General features: G+C 39.2%; 2 protein-coding genes across 3 annotated transcripts in view; one reads left to right on the top strand and one right to left on the bottom strand.

Annotated features, from left to right (window-relative positions):
- The window catches only part of TMEM221 (transmembrane protein 221), a 128,130-nt gene extending 113,219 nt beyond the window's left edge, over positions 1-14,911 (top strand). The window contains exon 3 of the mRNA XM_044053910.1: positions 12,478-14,911. Within this exon, the coding sequence (XP_043909845.1) occupies positions 12,478-13,013 (536 nt within the window). The 3' untranslated portion in view covers positions 13,014-14,911. The remainder of the gene's footprint in view (positions 1-12,477) is intronic.
- The window catches only part of BORCS8 (BLOC-1 related complex subunit 8), a 1,082,199-nt gene continuing 1,079,199 nt past the window's right edge, over positions 13,337-16,336 (bottom strand). Inside the window, exon 8 of one of the 2 annotated variants that reach the window (XM_044053916.1) lies at positions 13,337-13,830. The gene's annotated coding sequence lies outside the window, so the exon portion shown is untranslated. The remainder of the gene's footprint in view (positions 13,831-16,336) is intronic. The other variant, XM_044053917.1, reaches the window with a different exon arrangement.

Raw genomic sequence — 16,336 nt, 5'->3', positions numbered from 1 at the left:
GCCTTACCTTTACCAGTTTTGTGCAAGTTTATACATACTTCAGCCAATATGGCTGCTGCCAGAGTCTAAGGAAAAACATCTTTATTAGCACTTACCTCTTTTGAAAAGTAGCTTCCTAAACATCTAAAAGAACAATTCAAAAAGAAGGACTCTCAGAACCCAGCAACACAATGCAAAGGGACGCCTGGAGAATTCTTTAGTGGTGTACCCCCTACTTAGAAAAATTTAAAATTCACAATCAATGTGGTATCATCAGTTTGCTTTACAGGGATAACAACAAAAGGTGTTTCAAAGATGCACAAATGAAGCGTTTCTCTATTCTCCTTTTCTCTGAGGACCTACAGAATCAGTATGGCCATGACAAAAGGAGAACGCACAATATGTTCAACTGCAGTTTACCATTAACAACTTGTCAGGAACCAAAGTTCACTAAACACATAGAACAGAAGATCCAAGTATAGCATTTTGGCTGCAGTTGTATGTGTTAACCCTCTTCCTAACGGCATCTGTCTTATCTTCCCCTTTTCATTTCTGCTAACATGAGCTTCATTAGATAAGTTTGACAACCAAAGAAATCCTTCATGTAGACATTGATGATTGGTATCGAAACAGCATGAAGAATTATAAAAAAACATCCTAAATGTTTCAAAAACATTTATCTACATCATTGGCCAATGGCAGATTCAAAAGCAGCAGCATATCCCCGACTTATGAGTCTATGAAAACTCCTGTAGAAGTTCACAATTGGCAGATACTTACAACTCTAGCAGCAACAGAGGTACTGTTACTGAATCATGTGCACTCTAGAATTTAGGATGGCCAAATGCACAGGATTGCAAGTTTTCGATTTCAAAATGGTTATTAACCCTGCTTTTGCGAATTTAGAAGATACACAAGCTGTGAGCAGGAAGTTGTAAATTGTACAACCGGTACTCTTTACATGCCCACAGTTATAACCTGTTACAGCAATTTTACAGAAAAAAACCTGAGAATAAACCATATGCAATTTCTGTACAACAGTAGGTTTAGTCAGTTGTGAAGAAACTTGTTAAATATAGCATGCGCATGATTACTAACTTACGTACAACAGATTGCGTATACTGCATTAGAGAATGGGCAGACATCAGCACTTTGACTGGAGAACGAACGTTCTCCAGCAGGGTATTAATGTACAAGTAATGCCCGGTGAAAAACGAGTCTGCCACTTCAAGGCAGGATATCAACCTGCCGTGGAGTTTGGACTTCTAAAAAACTAAAGGCCTCCATTACTTTTACACTTGCTAAGCAGCACTTTTGCTGTTTTGCAAGTGTTTTAAAAAAAAAAAAAAAACAGAAAGAAGTGTATGTATGTGTTTATTTTCATGTCTGCGTGTGTGAGTGAATGCAGTGTATGAAAGCAGAAGAGACTTTGTGTGTGTGAGAGAGAGAGAGAGAGAGGTCCTGTGTGAGTAAGTGCATCTATGAAAACAGGAGCGACTGTGTGTGACAGAGAGATCGAGAGAGACTGAGAGTGATTGTGTGCATGAAAGTTAGGGTTGCCACCTCGCCATTTTTTTTTTTTTGGACTATCCGGAAATCAAACCGGTAGTCTGGAAAACACTGCACAAACTCCGGTATTCCATTTCAAAAAAGAAACAGACTATCGGAGTTAATCAGCAGATTTACTATGCCTTTTTACAGAAAAGCATAGTAAAGTGGCAGAAAACAGGCATCAGGAACGAAAAAAAGAAGGCGTTTCCCATCAGACTTGTCATAATGATGTCACCAAATGGGTGGAATGTGGACGGTAGAGGGGGTGGAAACAGGCAGGGTTACGGGTGATGCGAGGGGTGTGGCCTTTTTACAGTTTTAGCCACAACGAAAGGTGGCAACCCTAGTGAAAGCAGGAGTGACTGTGTGTGTGTGTGAGATCGAGAGAGAGTGAGCGCGATCTTTTGAGAGTGCATGTATGAAAGCAGAGAAGACTGTGTGTGTGTGTGTGTGTGTGTGTGTGTGTGTGTGTGTGTGTGTGTGTGTGTGTGTGTGTGTGTGTGTGTGTGTGTGTGTGTGTGTCAGAGAGAGAGCAAACTTGTGTGAGTGAATGAGTGTATGAAAGCAGAAGTGACTGTATGACAGGGAGAGAATGGGCTGTCTGTAAAATTGTGTTTTACTTATTTCTTTTCTAAGTACTATATTATTTTCTTATATATTTTTGATGTGAAATGCTTCCTCCAACACTATTAACATATACTACATTAAGTATGAAACATTTGGCGGAGGAACTATTTTACATCAAAAATATACAAAAAATATATATATTGCTTAAAAAATAAGTAAAACACAGCAATTTTACAGACAGCCCATTCCCTAAGTGCAATAATGCCCTCCAGGATATGTGTTAATGTGTAATTAATGCCCTTCCAGGGGTGCAGAGGCCCTCCACCAGCTGTATCGGGCCTCATAAAACCCCTGAGAGGGCATTAATTACACATTAACACACACACTGTCGGGTATTACTGCTTACTTAATGGATATTCTTACAATATCTTCAGTTTATCTATTTGTATATATAAGGTTTAACTGCTTTTATTCTGTTTTATGAAGCTACTAATGTTACAAAAATAAATGAGTGGTATTTTAAAAGTATGCAATATTTTTTATTTTATTTTACATTTGTTAACCGGGAAAGTCCGACTGGACACATATCCATTTGCAGTAGAGGCCCAGGGAGAAAAGCTCCAAAAGCATGTCATAAAGAAATTACACAAGAATATCATACATTGATACAGGTTCTACAGAAACATAAGTTATGTATACATTAACAATTCCTTTAGTAAAGTCAGCATACAGCATTCTATTAGTAGGGTTTATACAGAATACAAAATACAAACACAAGAAAAAAATTTTTTTTTTGTCTTTCTAAATGAGTACTCTCAATATTTTGTTACAGAAATAACCAGTGATTATTAAGCTTTACAGTGAAAGGAATTAGGGGACCTTTAGTAGAATCCTTGAACATGGTATTGGTGCAAATTAACCTGGGGAGTAGCATGTACAAAGCCAATTGTTTGAGAAGTGGGTTCTCAGGAGTTTCTTAAATTGAATAGTGGAGGTAGTGGAGGTTATTTGGCTAGGTAGTGAGTTTCAGATTTTGGCAATAGTGCAGGCAAAGAGAGATTTTCCAGCATCATTTTTGTGTCTGATAACGCTTATTAGGTTCTGAGAACTAGATCGTAAGGCTCTGGTAGGGATGTGGGGGTTAATTATATTTTGAAGTGCAGGGTTTTTTCCTGGAAGGTAGAAGAGATTTTGCACTACTGTGAGTTGGTTAAGGGCGAGACAGTGGTGGGACTTGTATGAGGTTTCAGTAGCAAACTTGGCTATTTTGTTATAACAAGATTCCATTTTGTTCAGATCACTCTGGTGGAGATTAGTAAGGATGGGAGAGGCATAGAGAAGGATGGATAAGAGATGAGTTCTTGCAACAGTACCTTTGGTTTGTTTAGTTATAAAGTGTTTGTTCCTATAGAGAAGTCCTAGTTTTTTTATTAACTTTCTTAATGGTTTGTGCTATATGGATGTCAAATTTGAGGTTATTGTCTATTTCTACACCTAGGAGTTTAGTGTGTGCAGTTGGAGTGATTTGAATGTCATCTTTGGAGTGAATGGTGAAAGTGTTGTTGGGGGGGGGGGGGGGCATGACCTGGGCCAAAAATAATTAGTTTTTCTGGGGTTAAGAATAAGTTCGATGTTTGTGAACCATGTTTCGGCTAGAGTAAAAGTGTTTTGGGTGAGGATTTGCAGTTCCTTTAAGGTGGGGGCGGCACTTATAAGGGTGGTGTCATCTGCTTATTGTACTACTGATGCTGTGAGTGAGGAGGAATTTATTTGGTTGGTGAATAGTGGGGCCAAAGATGGATCCTTGAGGGACACCTACGGATACTGGTAGCAGGGGGGACAGCTGGTCATGCCATAGGACTGCTTGCTGTCAACCAGATAAGTAGCTAGTAAACCATAATATAGTGGAGGGGCTGAGGCTTAGGGTAGATAAAGTTTGGAGAAGAATGTTATGGTCTACCATGTCAAAGGCTTTAGATAAGTCTAAGACAATAGAAGATACAAACAGTCCCTTGTTTCTATTGTGGTTACCTGTATTTGTAAATGATAGTAATGCTGTGGTGGTGCTGTGGGATGGTCTAAAGCCATTATGAGTTTTGAAGATTAAGTTGTTTTGCAAGAGGTACCGAAGTAGTTGGGAATGTACAACTCTCTCTAATATCTTGGATACAGGTGAGAGTATAGCGATTGGGCAGTACTTGGTGAGTTCTAAGGAGTTGCCCCCTTTGTGCAGTGGAATAATATGTGATGTTTTCCACAGGGTGGGGACTTTGAACTCTGCAAGTGACCTGTTTATGAGGATGGACACAGGATAGGCTCTGGCATCTGCTATCTGAAGGAATTCGGCTGGTAGGGTGTCAGCAACTAGTGTGGCTGGTTTGAGTTTCTTAATGAGCTATGAAATAATTTTAGCGGATACAGGGTGTAGGGAAAAATTGGTGGTATTGTTTTGAGTAGTAGGGTGTGTTTTGCGAGCACCTGGTATAGGGCTGCCAGTGGTATTGAGGGCATTGGTAAGGGTTTGGACTGATTTGGTAAAGAACTTGTTAAATTGTGTGGGAATGTTGTCATGGTTGTTTGGTAGTACTGGGGTTGGGGTGGTGGCTTTACCTGGGTGGATTATGCCATTTATTTTAGCCCAAAATTTCTTAAGGTTGTTGGCATATTTTTCCTGCATGTTTTTGTAGTAGTTACTTTTGTCTAGTTTGATTTGTTTTTTGGCTTTGTTTCGAAGTTCTTGGTAGGTTTGCCACAGATTACTGGTTTTGTTCTTTTGATATTGACTCCAGGTCAGATCTCTCTCTCTTTCATTGTAGTCTTAATATCTTTAGTTAGCCATGGAGCATAGTTAGCTTTTAGTCTTATAGTTCTGGAGGGGGCATGACAGTTTAGGATTTGCAGGAAAGTGGAGTTAAAGTACTGTATGGCATCATCTAGAGATAGTAGTTTTAGGGGTGTCCAATTACAGCTTTGTAGTGAATTGATGAAGTCAGTTGTTTTAAAGGTCTTTTTGTTACGTATTACTCTGAGGTAGGGTTGGCTTATGTAACGGGGTCTGTTCCGAATTAGGTACGTTGGTCGATGATCACTTAGACTGTCAGGTAGGCAGCCAGAGTGCCATGCTAGAGTGGGGTCAGATAACAGAGTCCAGTCTAAGATGGATTTGCGTTTTGAGGTTTTATCTATTCTGGTTGCGGTGAATATAATTTGGGTAAATCTATGGAGGTTAATGTGGGTAGTTGGAGTGTGGCTAGAGCAGCTCAGCCAGTCAATATTTACGTCACCTAATAGTACAGTTTCTTGTGGCATGAAGTTTGAGATCCAGTTTAGCAGGTTTTCCATTATAGTAGTGTTATTGCCTAGTGGAATGTAGCCACCTGCAATAATGATATGTTTGTTTAGTTTTAATTTGGCAAGGATTAGTTCAACATCTTTTGATTTCTTGGGTGTTATAATCAATTTGTTCAATGGTGAGATGATTTTGGAACAATATCACTATATGTATCCTATATGAATGGAAGGTAGGTATGTGGCAGTTAAGTAACAGACTAAATTCAAACTAAATATTCAGTATATCCGAGATGTGTTGTGTAATTCAGGGAGCTGGAGTGTGGGTAGGAAGAGGCAAAGGTGCACTCTAGATTATACAGAAAAAGGAGTGCATTATAACTAAGAAGGTAACAGATATATGGGGGGTGATGCCTGATGCTAATCTGTGATGCAGCGTTTGACCACACTAAAGTCCGTCAGCTGTCCTTAAAGGAGTACACTATGTAAAGTACACTAAACCAAGAAAGTTAACATACATTCACTACTTTCAGGCTATGGTTCTCTCAAACTTCTTTGCTGGGTCCACAGCATTTTCTGGGCGATTCTTCTTAACTGATGTAGGTATTTGATGGGAGGGAGGAACCCTTTAATAATGGCTACAAATGGGCTGGAGGAGGGAAAGAGATAATTAGTACTCAGGGTGTTTGCATACAGGCTAGCACAGGCTTTTTGTTCAAAATTTGCTTTCTTTTTGCACTACTACCATAGGTATACAAGGTTCTAGCACAGCAAGCTGGTCATTCAGGTGCTATATTTAAGCAGCCTTACCTTATAAACAGCAAAAAAAAAAACAGTTCAGGTGTGGTCACTTATCTTAAACAGTGCAGTCATCAAACAGCAAGACCAATTTAGAAACTGCAAGGTCCCAAACATGTAGAAATATCCATGAAACAATAAGCCAAGTGGAGCTATGGTATCTGAGAGTACATTTAAATGTCTCAGTACAATGAGAGGAGGCTGGATATGTCTCCAACTCAGTTTACCCCTGCAGGTCAAGCAGAATCTTAATTTGTGGTTATTTAGACTGGTAAACCAAGACAAATGTTGTCCACACAAACAGTGGGTTACAAGGACTTAACTATCAAGTTTTATCTAATAAGTACAGGATGTATTCATCAACATTCTAACTAATCGTAGCATTAATAAGCTATATCCAATGCAAGTGGGAGTCGCTATGCTATATTATAGACCGCCTTTGCTGTAAACATTAAGCATTTTAAGCAGACAGTGAATTACCACTTTAATGGCTGGCAATGCTGACAAATAGATAGACTAGTGCGGCTATTATGTATACACTTGGATGTTATGTAAGCCAGTATCCAGAAATAATCAAGCTAATTCAATTATATATCAGATAGCATAGAGCACGCGATGCTGTTTAACTAAAGGAGCTGTTGTGCGCTTGCCTTTACTGTTCCTAGATAAGGCAATGCACTTGGATGGTATGTAGGCCAGTAATTAGTCCAATTCAAGTATGTAACAGCCAGCATATAGCACGTAATGCAGTTTAACTAATTAAAGGAGCTAGTATACGCTTGCCTGTACGGTTTCTAAAAGATAAGGCAATAATCAGGCTAATTCAAGTATTTAGCATACAGCACGCAATGCTGTTAAACCAAATAAACTGTTTCTAAAACATAAGGCAATAATCAGGCTAATTCAAGTATTTAGCATACAGCACGCAATGCTGATAAACTAAATATAGGAGCTAGTATATACTTGCATTTACTGTTTCTAAAAGATAAGGTAATGCAGACACAATTTACAGCCGTGACATAGTTATTTAACACCTCTACAATGTACAGTTACACTCGTGGTTTCCTCTTGCCTGTGGGTTAATTCATGAAGCAGAGTTAACTCTAAAAACATTCTACAGATCCTTAAACATGAATTTACTTAAGCAGATAATATTACATGTGCAGAAATAATAAATAACAGTACAATTCCTTACCACTAACATGCTAGCAAGCACAACACCTATGGGGAGGCTAGGACAGTTTGAAAATGGTGCCTCACCAAAAGGGTTCCCTAAATAAACTTCCTTGGAAGGAAGGATGTAAGAGGGAGGAGACAGGAGAGATGGACTTCCTTGGAAGGAAGGATGTAAGGGGGAGGGGACAGGAGGTACAGGAGTGTTGCAGATGGAAGGGGGAGGGATGAAGACCTAGAGCCAGTAGTCCAAGACACTGGAGAGTTTGGGAGACTATCAGTGTTATGTGAAAGAGAGCCTATTACTGCAATATGTATCCTATATGGGTGGAAGGTAAGTATGTGGCAGTTAAGCAACCTTAGACTAAATTCAAACAAAATAGTCAGTATATCAGAGATGTGTTGTGTATTTCAGGGAGCTGTTGTGTGGGCAGGAAGAGGCAAAGGTGCACTCTAGATTATAGAGAAAAAGGAGTGCAATATAACTAAGAAGGTAACAGATATATTGGGGGGGGGTGATGCAGCGTTTGACCACACTAAAGTCAGCCAGCTGTCCTTAAAGGGGTACACTATGTAAAGTACACTAAACCAAGAAACTTAGGATACATTCACTACTTTCAGGCTATGGTTCTCTCAAACTTCTTTGCTGGGTCCACAGTATTTTCTGGGTGATTCTTCTTAACTGATGTAGGTATTTGATGGGAGGGGGGAACCCTTAAATAATGGCTATGAATGGTATTCACTACTTTCAGGCTATGGTTCTCTCAAACTTCTTTGCTGGGTCCACAGTATTTTCTGGGTGATTCTTCGTAACTGATGCAGGTATTTGATGGGAGGGGGAACATTTAAATAATGGCTACAAATGGTATTCACTACTTTCAGGCTATGGTTCTCAAACTTCTTTGCTGGGTCCACAGTATTTTCTGGGTGATTCTTCTTAACTGATGTATGTATTTGATGGGAGGGGGGAACCCTTAAATAATGGCTATGAATGGTATTCACTACTTTCAGGCTATGGTTCTCTCAAACTTCTTTGCTGGGTCCACAGTATTTTCTGGGTGATTCTTCGTAACTGATGCAGGTATTTGATGGGAGGGGGAACATTTAAATAATGGCTACAAATGGTATTCACTACTTTCAGGCTATGGTTCTCTCAAACTTCTTTGCTGGGTCCACAGTATTTTCTGGGCGATTCTTCGTAACTGATGCAGGTATTTGATGGGAGGAGGAACATTTAAATAATGGCTACAAATGGTATTCACTACTTTCAGGCTATGGTTCTCTCAAACTTCTTTGCTGGGTCCTCAGTATTTTCTGGGAGATTCTTCTTAACTGATGTAGGTATTTGATGGGAGGGGGGAACCCTTAAATAATGGCTATGAATGGTATTCACTACTTTCAGGCTATGGTTCTCTCAAACTTCTTTGCTGGGTCCACAGAATTTTCTGGGTGATTCTTCTTAACTGATGTAGGTATCTGATGGGAGGGGGGAACCCTTAAATAATGGCTATGAATGGTATTCACTACATTTAGGCTATGGTTCTCTCAAACTTCTTTGCTGGGTCCACAGTATTTTCTGGGCGATTCTTCTTAACTGATGTATGTATTTGATAGGAGGGGGGGGGGACCCTTAAATAATGGCTACAAATGGTATTCACTACTTTCAAGTTATGGTTCTCTCAAACTTCTTTGCTAGGTCCACAGTATTTTCTGGACGATTCTTCTTAACTGATGTAGGTATTTCATGGGAGAGGGGAACCTTTAAATAATGGCTACGAATGGTATTCACTACTTTCAGGCTATGGTTCTCTCAAACTTCTTTGCTGGGTCCACAGTATTTTCTGGATGATTCTTCTTAACTGATGTAGGCATTTGATGGGAGGGGGGAACCCTTAAATAATGGCTACAAATGGTCACTAACATGCTAGCAAGCACAGCAGCATATATGGGGAGGCTAGGACAGTTTGAAAAAAATCTGTTCTCTTCTTATATCTATGACTTTGCAAGGAATGTATTCAGTGGTACAACCTGTGGACAAAAAACATGCCAAGACAGTTGCCGGCAGAAATAAAGGTTCCACAATTTACACTTCCTGCTAACAGCTGAGTATCTTACAAATTAGCAATAGGCAAAGATCAGTATTTGATAAATCAAAAAGTAGCAGACAGCTTAAGGTGGTAGCAAATGTCTCCTTGTGCTCACTGTGCCTGTGCAGACTATCCCAAGTTCTGCAGCAAGCTTGGATCATTACGATGTTCATCAGGTTGAAGAAATATACCTAAATGTTAGATGGAGATAAGTGTATTACATTAGATGGGTATGAGATACTGCATTTACCTTCTGATGATTGCAGTAGCCACATCAGAGAGTTCTCTAGATTGCAGGAAAGTTTGCATACTAAAGATGCCAGACAGAGCTTTGTTGCCTGACAAAAATAGAACAAATCCATAAGTTGTGTGTATCCTCACCACACAGCAAATAAAGATGCATAAAAGGATTTTAGATGATGAAGGTAACTGTATTTATCTTTGAAAGTGGGACACTACTTTGGCTTTTAAAATACAAGACTTGCAAAAATAACAAGCAGTTATAGAAAATAAGAAAAATACATTGGAAAACTGCTTTTCATAATCCTTAATTCTTTTATTTGACTTGTTTTTTCCGTGAAAATAAATTTGTTTTATTGTGAACATCTAGCTGGTTAATTCTGTAAGTTGCCATGGGGAAAAAAGTCCCCCAGGGCATGAAAAATAAGTATTTCATTTGTTGAAACTTCCTGACTGAGTTGGCTTTCTGTGTTATTGTTCACAAACAAATGCAGCATTTTGTAGCAGACTATTAATAGGCTCGCTAAGTAATTATGTGAAAAGTCCATAAGAAACATTCCTTGCCACCTGCTGACCTGTACAGTTGATAAACTGTAGTCTTGTGGATTCATCCTCTACAGCAGCCTTGAACTCCTAAATACTTCACTAGAATGACTAACCCCTTGGTAAATGTGCTCCAAGACAGCTAAGCAGGATAGCCAGTCTCTAAATGGACAGCACAGCTGAAAGGCACTGCTTAGATAATCCTGTAGTACTAATGCCAGCTACGGTAACAAAAGGAATGACAGCCTTGCCAGTCTGAATAAAGAAGTCATTATTATTGGTATTGTTCTGCATTCTTCACAGTCAGCAGTGCTTCTGAATGGTACTAGCAGTTTTTAAACAAAAAACTTGAAGCCATAACTTGTCGGCATACTCAAGTAGATAAGGGCATGTGCTGTGAATGCATTACTACCTGTAAACGGGAAACCTACACTTTGTCTTATTAGGTGTTGAAATATCAAAGCTGGAAGACTGTCCGTTTCCAGCTGTCAATGTTTCAACCTTCATGTAGGTCTTAAGGGAGAGTTAAAGATGTGCTGTTCCCTGTTACAAATACTATTACAGAAAGTGTACATTACTATTAAAACCACCACACTGGCTAGGTCACAGACCAAGCCCTTGTTTGCCATTCATGGGACTCAGAGAAGAGGGAGATGCTGAGTTTTATGTGTTTGCTTTTTTTCTTACTTTCTCCCTTTTCTCTAAATCTGTGTAACCTCAGACTTACTATAAAGTTTGAGGGGTGTGGAAGCTTGTCCCCACACAGGGGGTGTAAAAGGGCTTCAAATCCTGCAAAAATGTTTTTCTGCATGTTGCAACATTGGGAATGTCACTGTTTTGAGCTTGTGGCCTCCCACAGATTTCGAACCTTTCAGATTTGAGTAATAGCATTTTGATTAAACCACATATGACTATTTATAGTGGATCCCCTGCAAACCTGTGCCTGCTCTGCATGCACTCTAGATATATAATGTACAGTCACCCAGCAAGTTAGGCAACTAACCAAAATACATTGGTCATTTACACTGTGCAAAATATATCAAGATATCTCCATATGTTGCAGACCTGCTCTTTTCATCTTATTTACATGAACTGTGAGGTGACCTCCCTTCTGCAATCAAAATACATTCCTGAGGCACCAGACCTGCTGGAGGCAGTAAATGGCAGTCGCTATTGAAAGCAACTGCTCCAGAGATAGTAGGCGGGTGACGTTATTACCAGCAAGTGTTAAAAATACTGGTCTGTGTTAGTAAAGCTGCATAACTGCATTCACAAATGTTATGAATGTTAGGCCATGCCACAAACTGCATAACTGTATCTTAACACTTGGCAGTCCATTAAAGAATTGTAAAAGCAATGGTTGCAACATTTAATGTACTGTTGTGGGATAATTTAATCCTTATGATATATATATTATTTATTTAGCATTGAACAGTAATGCACACTTTGTGTAATACTATTTGTAACATGGGATGGCACATCTTTAAGTCTTCCTTAAGACTTACATGAAGGTTAAGAAGTGCACAAGCCCACCCACCCTCCTTACAAATAATACTAAAAAACATACAGTTTGTGAACATTGTTAGGTGGGAAGATATTTAGACTGGGATGTATCATATGCATATGCCACAGTTTGCAACATGCATGATCCAGCATTCTTAACAATAACTTTGCTGCTGAGTCTGGTACATGTGCTCAGCACTGCACCCACGGTCTAATAATGGTCATTCTTTTTCCCCATTAACATGACATGGATCAAACTTTCTTCCCTGACCTGAAAAGTGAAATGTTTAGAAAATGGTCATTCTAGCACATCAGCATAACCACAGAGGACAATGTTCACTTATGATCTCTGAAATCCAACATGAGGGACAGTGAGGTAGATGTGACATATCGGACTATGGGAGAAAAAGGCTGAGCAACACACCTCTCAGTGCCAATATAGACAGGTACTAAGCAATTGTGAAGCAATACACATACATTAATAAAACCACTGATTTGCATCATATCACAAGTCAAAGATACAGCCGCTGTGGTCCATACCCAATGAGTGAGTGAGTAAAGTAAAATGTTGGTAACAAAAACACAAATAAGCCTAAATTCCAGAATAGCTAGCATGTAAAGTTAATGAAATATAATGTAATGTTTGCGCAGATGGTCAGCTAAGTTATGCTAGTATCTTCTGCTCTATTCTCCTGTTGTAAAAGTCATGAGGATCATTTTGGTGCTAACCGAATATTCTGTTTTGCAGCTCTTTCCATTTACATGTTGCTACTCTTTGAGAGAGAGACTGGAATAGCTAGTGCCTGCATCCTCGCATCTGGAGTAATCGTTCTTCTGATCATTGTTATTCACTCTCTGGTCAAGGCTTCACAGGTAAACAACCGCAGCCATCCTGAGATGACAAACACAATGTATGAAAATGACTCTGCTCATGGGGAAGACACTCCAGCCCCACAGCAAGACAAGACAGAAGCACCAAAACCAAAACCTCGGCCAGAAATCCATCGAGAATTTTCATACCCCCCTTTCATAGAACATAAGTCCCATTTATCTCCAACTGTCAGTCATTCAACCTCAGTAGGAAGCCATGCAACTATACCAAGCCAGAAAATCACCTCAACAGAAAAAGATACCTTTGTTGCTCCTAGGATGCATAGAACTCTTTCAGCAGAATCAGGGCTCCTACAGGCCCAGACGAAACCTTGGAATGGGGTAACCCATGAGATGAGGACTGTTTTAGCACGTAAACCAGGCCCATCTGGCAAAGACTCAACCTTAGTTTGAAGGAGCGTCACAAATGCATTTTCAGAAACACTTCAATGGGTACTTTTGACATCTAAAAACCTACAATTCAAGACACACTATTTTCTTTGGCATCCATTAATGTTTTCCGCTCCTACAGGCAGTAATAGGCTTAACATGCTAAATTTACAGCATAAATACACAAACTACTACATTCATAGTTGTTCTTCCATGCTTTTTGAACATCAGGCTACTGCCACTAAGCACAGTCACTTTCTCAATGGTAGCTTCTTCTTCTGCAGCATCTTAAGATGATTGAACCAAACTCAGCAGGTCTGCAAAATATTTTGGTATAGCATTTCATGTATGTTGTGAAACAAGTACAGCTTTTAATTAGATAAAGAAGAAATGAATCAGTTTGCATGGAACATTAAGTAATAAATGTGTGTTCTTTAAACCAGCAGTACTGCAAAACCTAAATGAAGCAGAAGCATTTCAGTTACATAAATTACAGCAGCATAAATATATGCAGATCTCAAACTGATATGCTCAATTTTTATCAACACTTCATTAGTACCACTATTTCTTTCACAGCAATGAGAGTTGTGGACATTTGTGCACAGTTTTCCAATACAGTCCTGTACTTCTCTTGTACTTAATCCATTCCTTTAGCATCAAATTATTTTTGGCATTTATTTAAGAAAGTGCAGACGGGATAAAAACCTGCTTACAATACACTTAGGCTTGTAATACTGCTTTACAGGAGCTAGAAGGAGTGAGAACTTGCACAGCTGAGGCACACACAAGCCAGGTGCTACTCCAACAACTTCGTCACATTTGACGCCATGTGTCACTGCTTCTAGAATGAGACAGAAACAACATTACTGTTTTAGAGATCAGAAATTATGGAAGTTTTAAAAGTTTATATCCAAGATGACACACTCCTAATGGTGAATTCTTGCTCTCCACAGTAGTGCAGACAGGACACAGCATTGTCAAAGATGATTGACTGAAGAATGCTGGGGCGTGCACTTACAGTACTTGGATTCCCTCATTCCTAATATCCTGCCTCAAGTAAATAATGTTATGTAGCAGTAAAAAGGTCTAAAGGAGACACATCAGTTTCACTGGACACTGTAAAACCCAACGTGGGTGAATGGAGCTGGAGGCAGGTTTTATTTCTTGGGCAAACCAGTTGCATTAGCATCATCTTCAGTCTAACCTGCTCATGTACAGAAACCCAAAGGCCTGGAAGTTCTAGGTCAGAGTTCCCTACAAGGGCTCTGGGCAGATCATGAAACTTGTTTCTGAACTACACAGTAAAGTCTTTAAACAGTTGCTTAGCAGCTTTCTAGTGAGGTATTTTTGTGGGCTATGCACTTAGCTTCACAGTCTGGTTGACTGAATAACTACAGGTATTAAAAACATTGCTACTTAGATTCTCCAGTGCACTAACTTCACAAATATGAAAAAGAGATCACACATGTGTTGTAGGGGTTTCATTTATTTCGGGCTGTTGAAATATTTTCTTTAGTTACTTAAAGAACAGAAGGGTACCAAGTCCCTCAGGGAAGGAAACATTTACTTCACTATGAAGTTAATATACTTTGGTGTCCCACTCTGCAGAATGCATAACTAGGTGTAGAAATCACAAATGACAAAAGTCACACTAACGAACTAAAGTAATGAGACAACAATGGGATTAAAAGGTTGTGTGGCACCTGAGGAATGTAATGTATCCTCTGAAGCCAGTTTTAAAAACTAGAACAGTAAGATGTTGAGTTACGTTAGTAAATGTACATGCATGCACATATATACATGCCTGACTATAATGTGCGTGTGTATGGGGGGGAGCATATGATTGTGGGTTGATTTAAATTCAAGTGCTATGTATGCATGAACACTCAAGACAATGTTTAATAAAGTATTTGGTGGACTTACTTGAAATACTATTATTTTGTTAATATAGAACAAGTCATGACACCTATGAACAGACTTTGACCAGCAATGACAGTGCAGCAGACTATACTGTTACAAAACAGTCTGCTAAAAAATTATTTCCTAGCATACCTTAGTCATTTTATAACCCTAATAATACATTCTATGTAATGAATATTATGGAATACTGCAGCTGTATGCACGATGAACATCTGAGTTAAATTATGTGATTTGATCTAACAATGTGATGCTACCTGTTGCAGACAACTGTCACTGCACAACTGTAAAGAAAGGTACTGTGACTGGTGTTCTATAAATGTAACTAGAACAGTATTACACACTTTTCTTTTGTGCAGGTCCTGTTTCGCAATACATCTCTAAGACTCTTTATCCAATGTGTATCCTTTCTAATGTTGTAAATAAATAAATACTCCAGGGCTATTTTTTTATCAGTTAAAAAGCACAAGTAATGCATAAGTAATTCCGCCACAAAACACTATGGAATATGACTGTGTTAAACCTACTGCCAACAACAACAAACTCCCAACAGTACTTTCTTACTTTATAACAAGGGCCACCATTGCTTAGCGAGAATTCTGCAGAACATAAAGATGAAACTGTCAAGAACAAGAGTGAAGACATAAATGGAAACTGATATTGGGTGCAACAGGTATGTACTATGCATGTCACATGATCTGCTAGAAGGCTGTCTATGGAGGAGTAACTTGGCATTTTCTCTTCTGATACTGTTAATCACAATTTTTAAATAAACTCTAGTGCCTGCTCCAAATATCACATGTATTCTGCTGGTGCATTTCATGCCAAATGATGGACTGGTACAGAATGCATAGCTCACCTGAATTCACAGTTCCTTCAAAATTAATGGCGATTGCAGAAGAGTCTTATGTAACCTAATGTCACGTTGACTGTCTTAGTTTGCTTGCAAAAAAACACCACCATCAGTATGACACCATCAACCTACGCAAGCATTCATTTCAATCATAAATATTGTCAGTGCACAAGGATTTGCTCAGCCATCTCAAAACATGTGAAATGCAGTGATTAGGACTACATTACCACACAACACAGGATCCCCAGTGCCTCTGAACAGCATCCAAGCCAAAGCCTGTGACATGTTTTGATGCAAAAATAATGATCCCACAATGAGGCTGGTAGCCACTGCCCACCATTCTAGGTTCTAATAATGGTTCTGACACTAGTCAAAACTCTGGGAGGGTGTGATGACTATAATGCATTCTCATCTGTGGGTGAGGGGAATGTGAAGGAAGTGGACAACATAAGGCTCAGAAGGTAAAGTTTCCATGTTTCTACCCACCTCTATGTTGTCGCCAAGGAAATCCAAAGCCGTGAATTCCTGGGCTCTCTCTCTGAGGGTAGGAATTTTTGGCATGAAATCTAGCTTTGCT

Source organism: Protopterus annectens, chromosome 13.part0 (assembly GCF_019279795.1).
Source record: "Protopterus annectens isolate FY-2018-M chromosome 13.part0, PAN1.0, whole genome shotgun sequence".
Classification (NCBI taxonomy): Eukaryota; Metazoa; Chordata; order Ceratodontiformes; family Protopteridae; genus Protopterus; species Protopterus annectens.
This window is presented reverse-complemented; position numbering and strand designations above follow the sequence as displayed.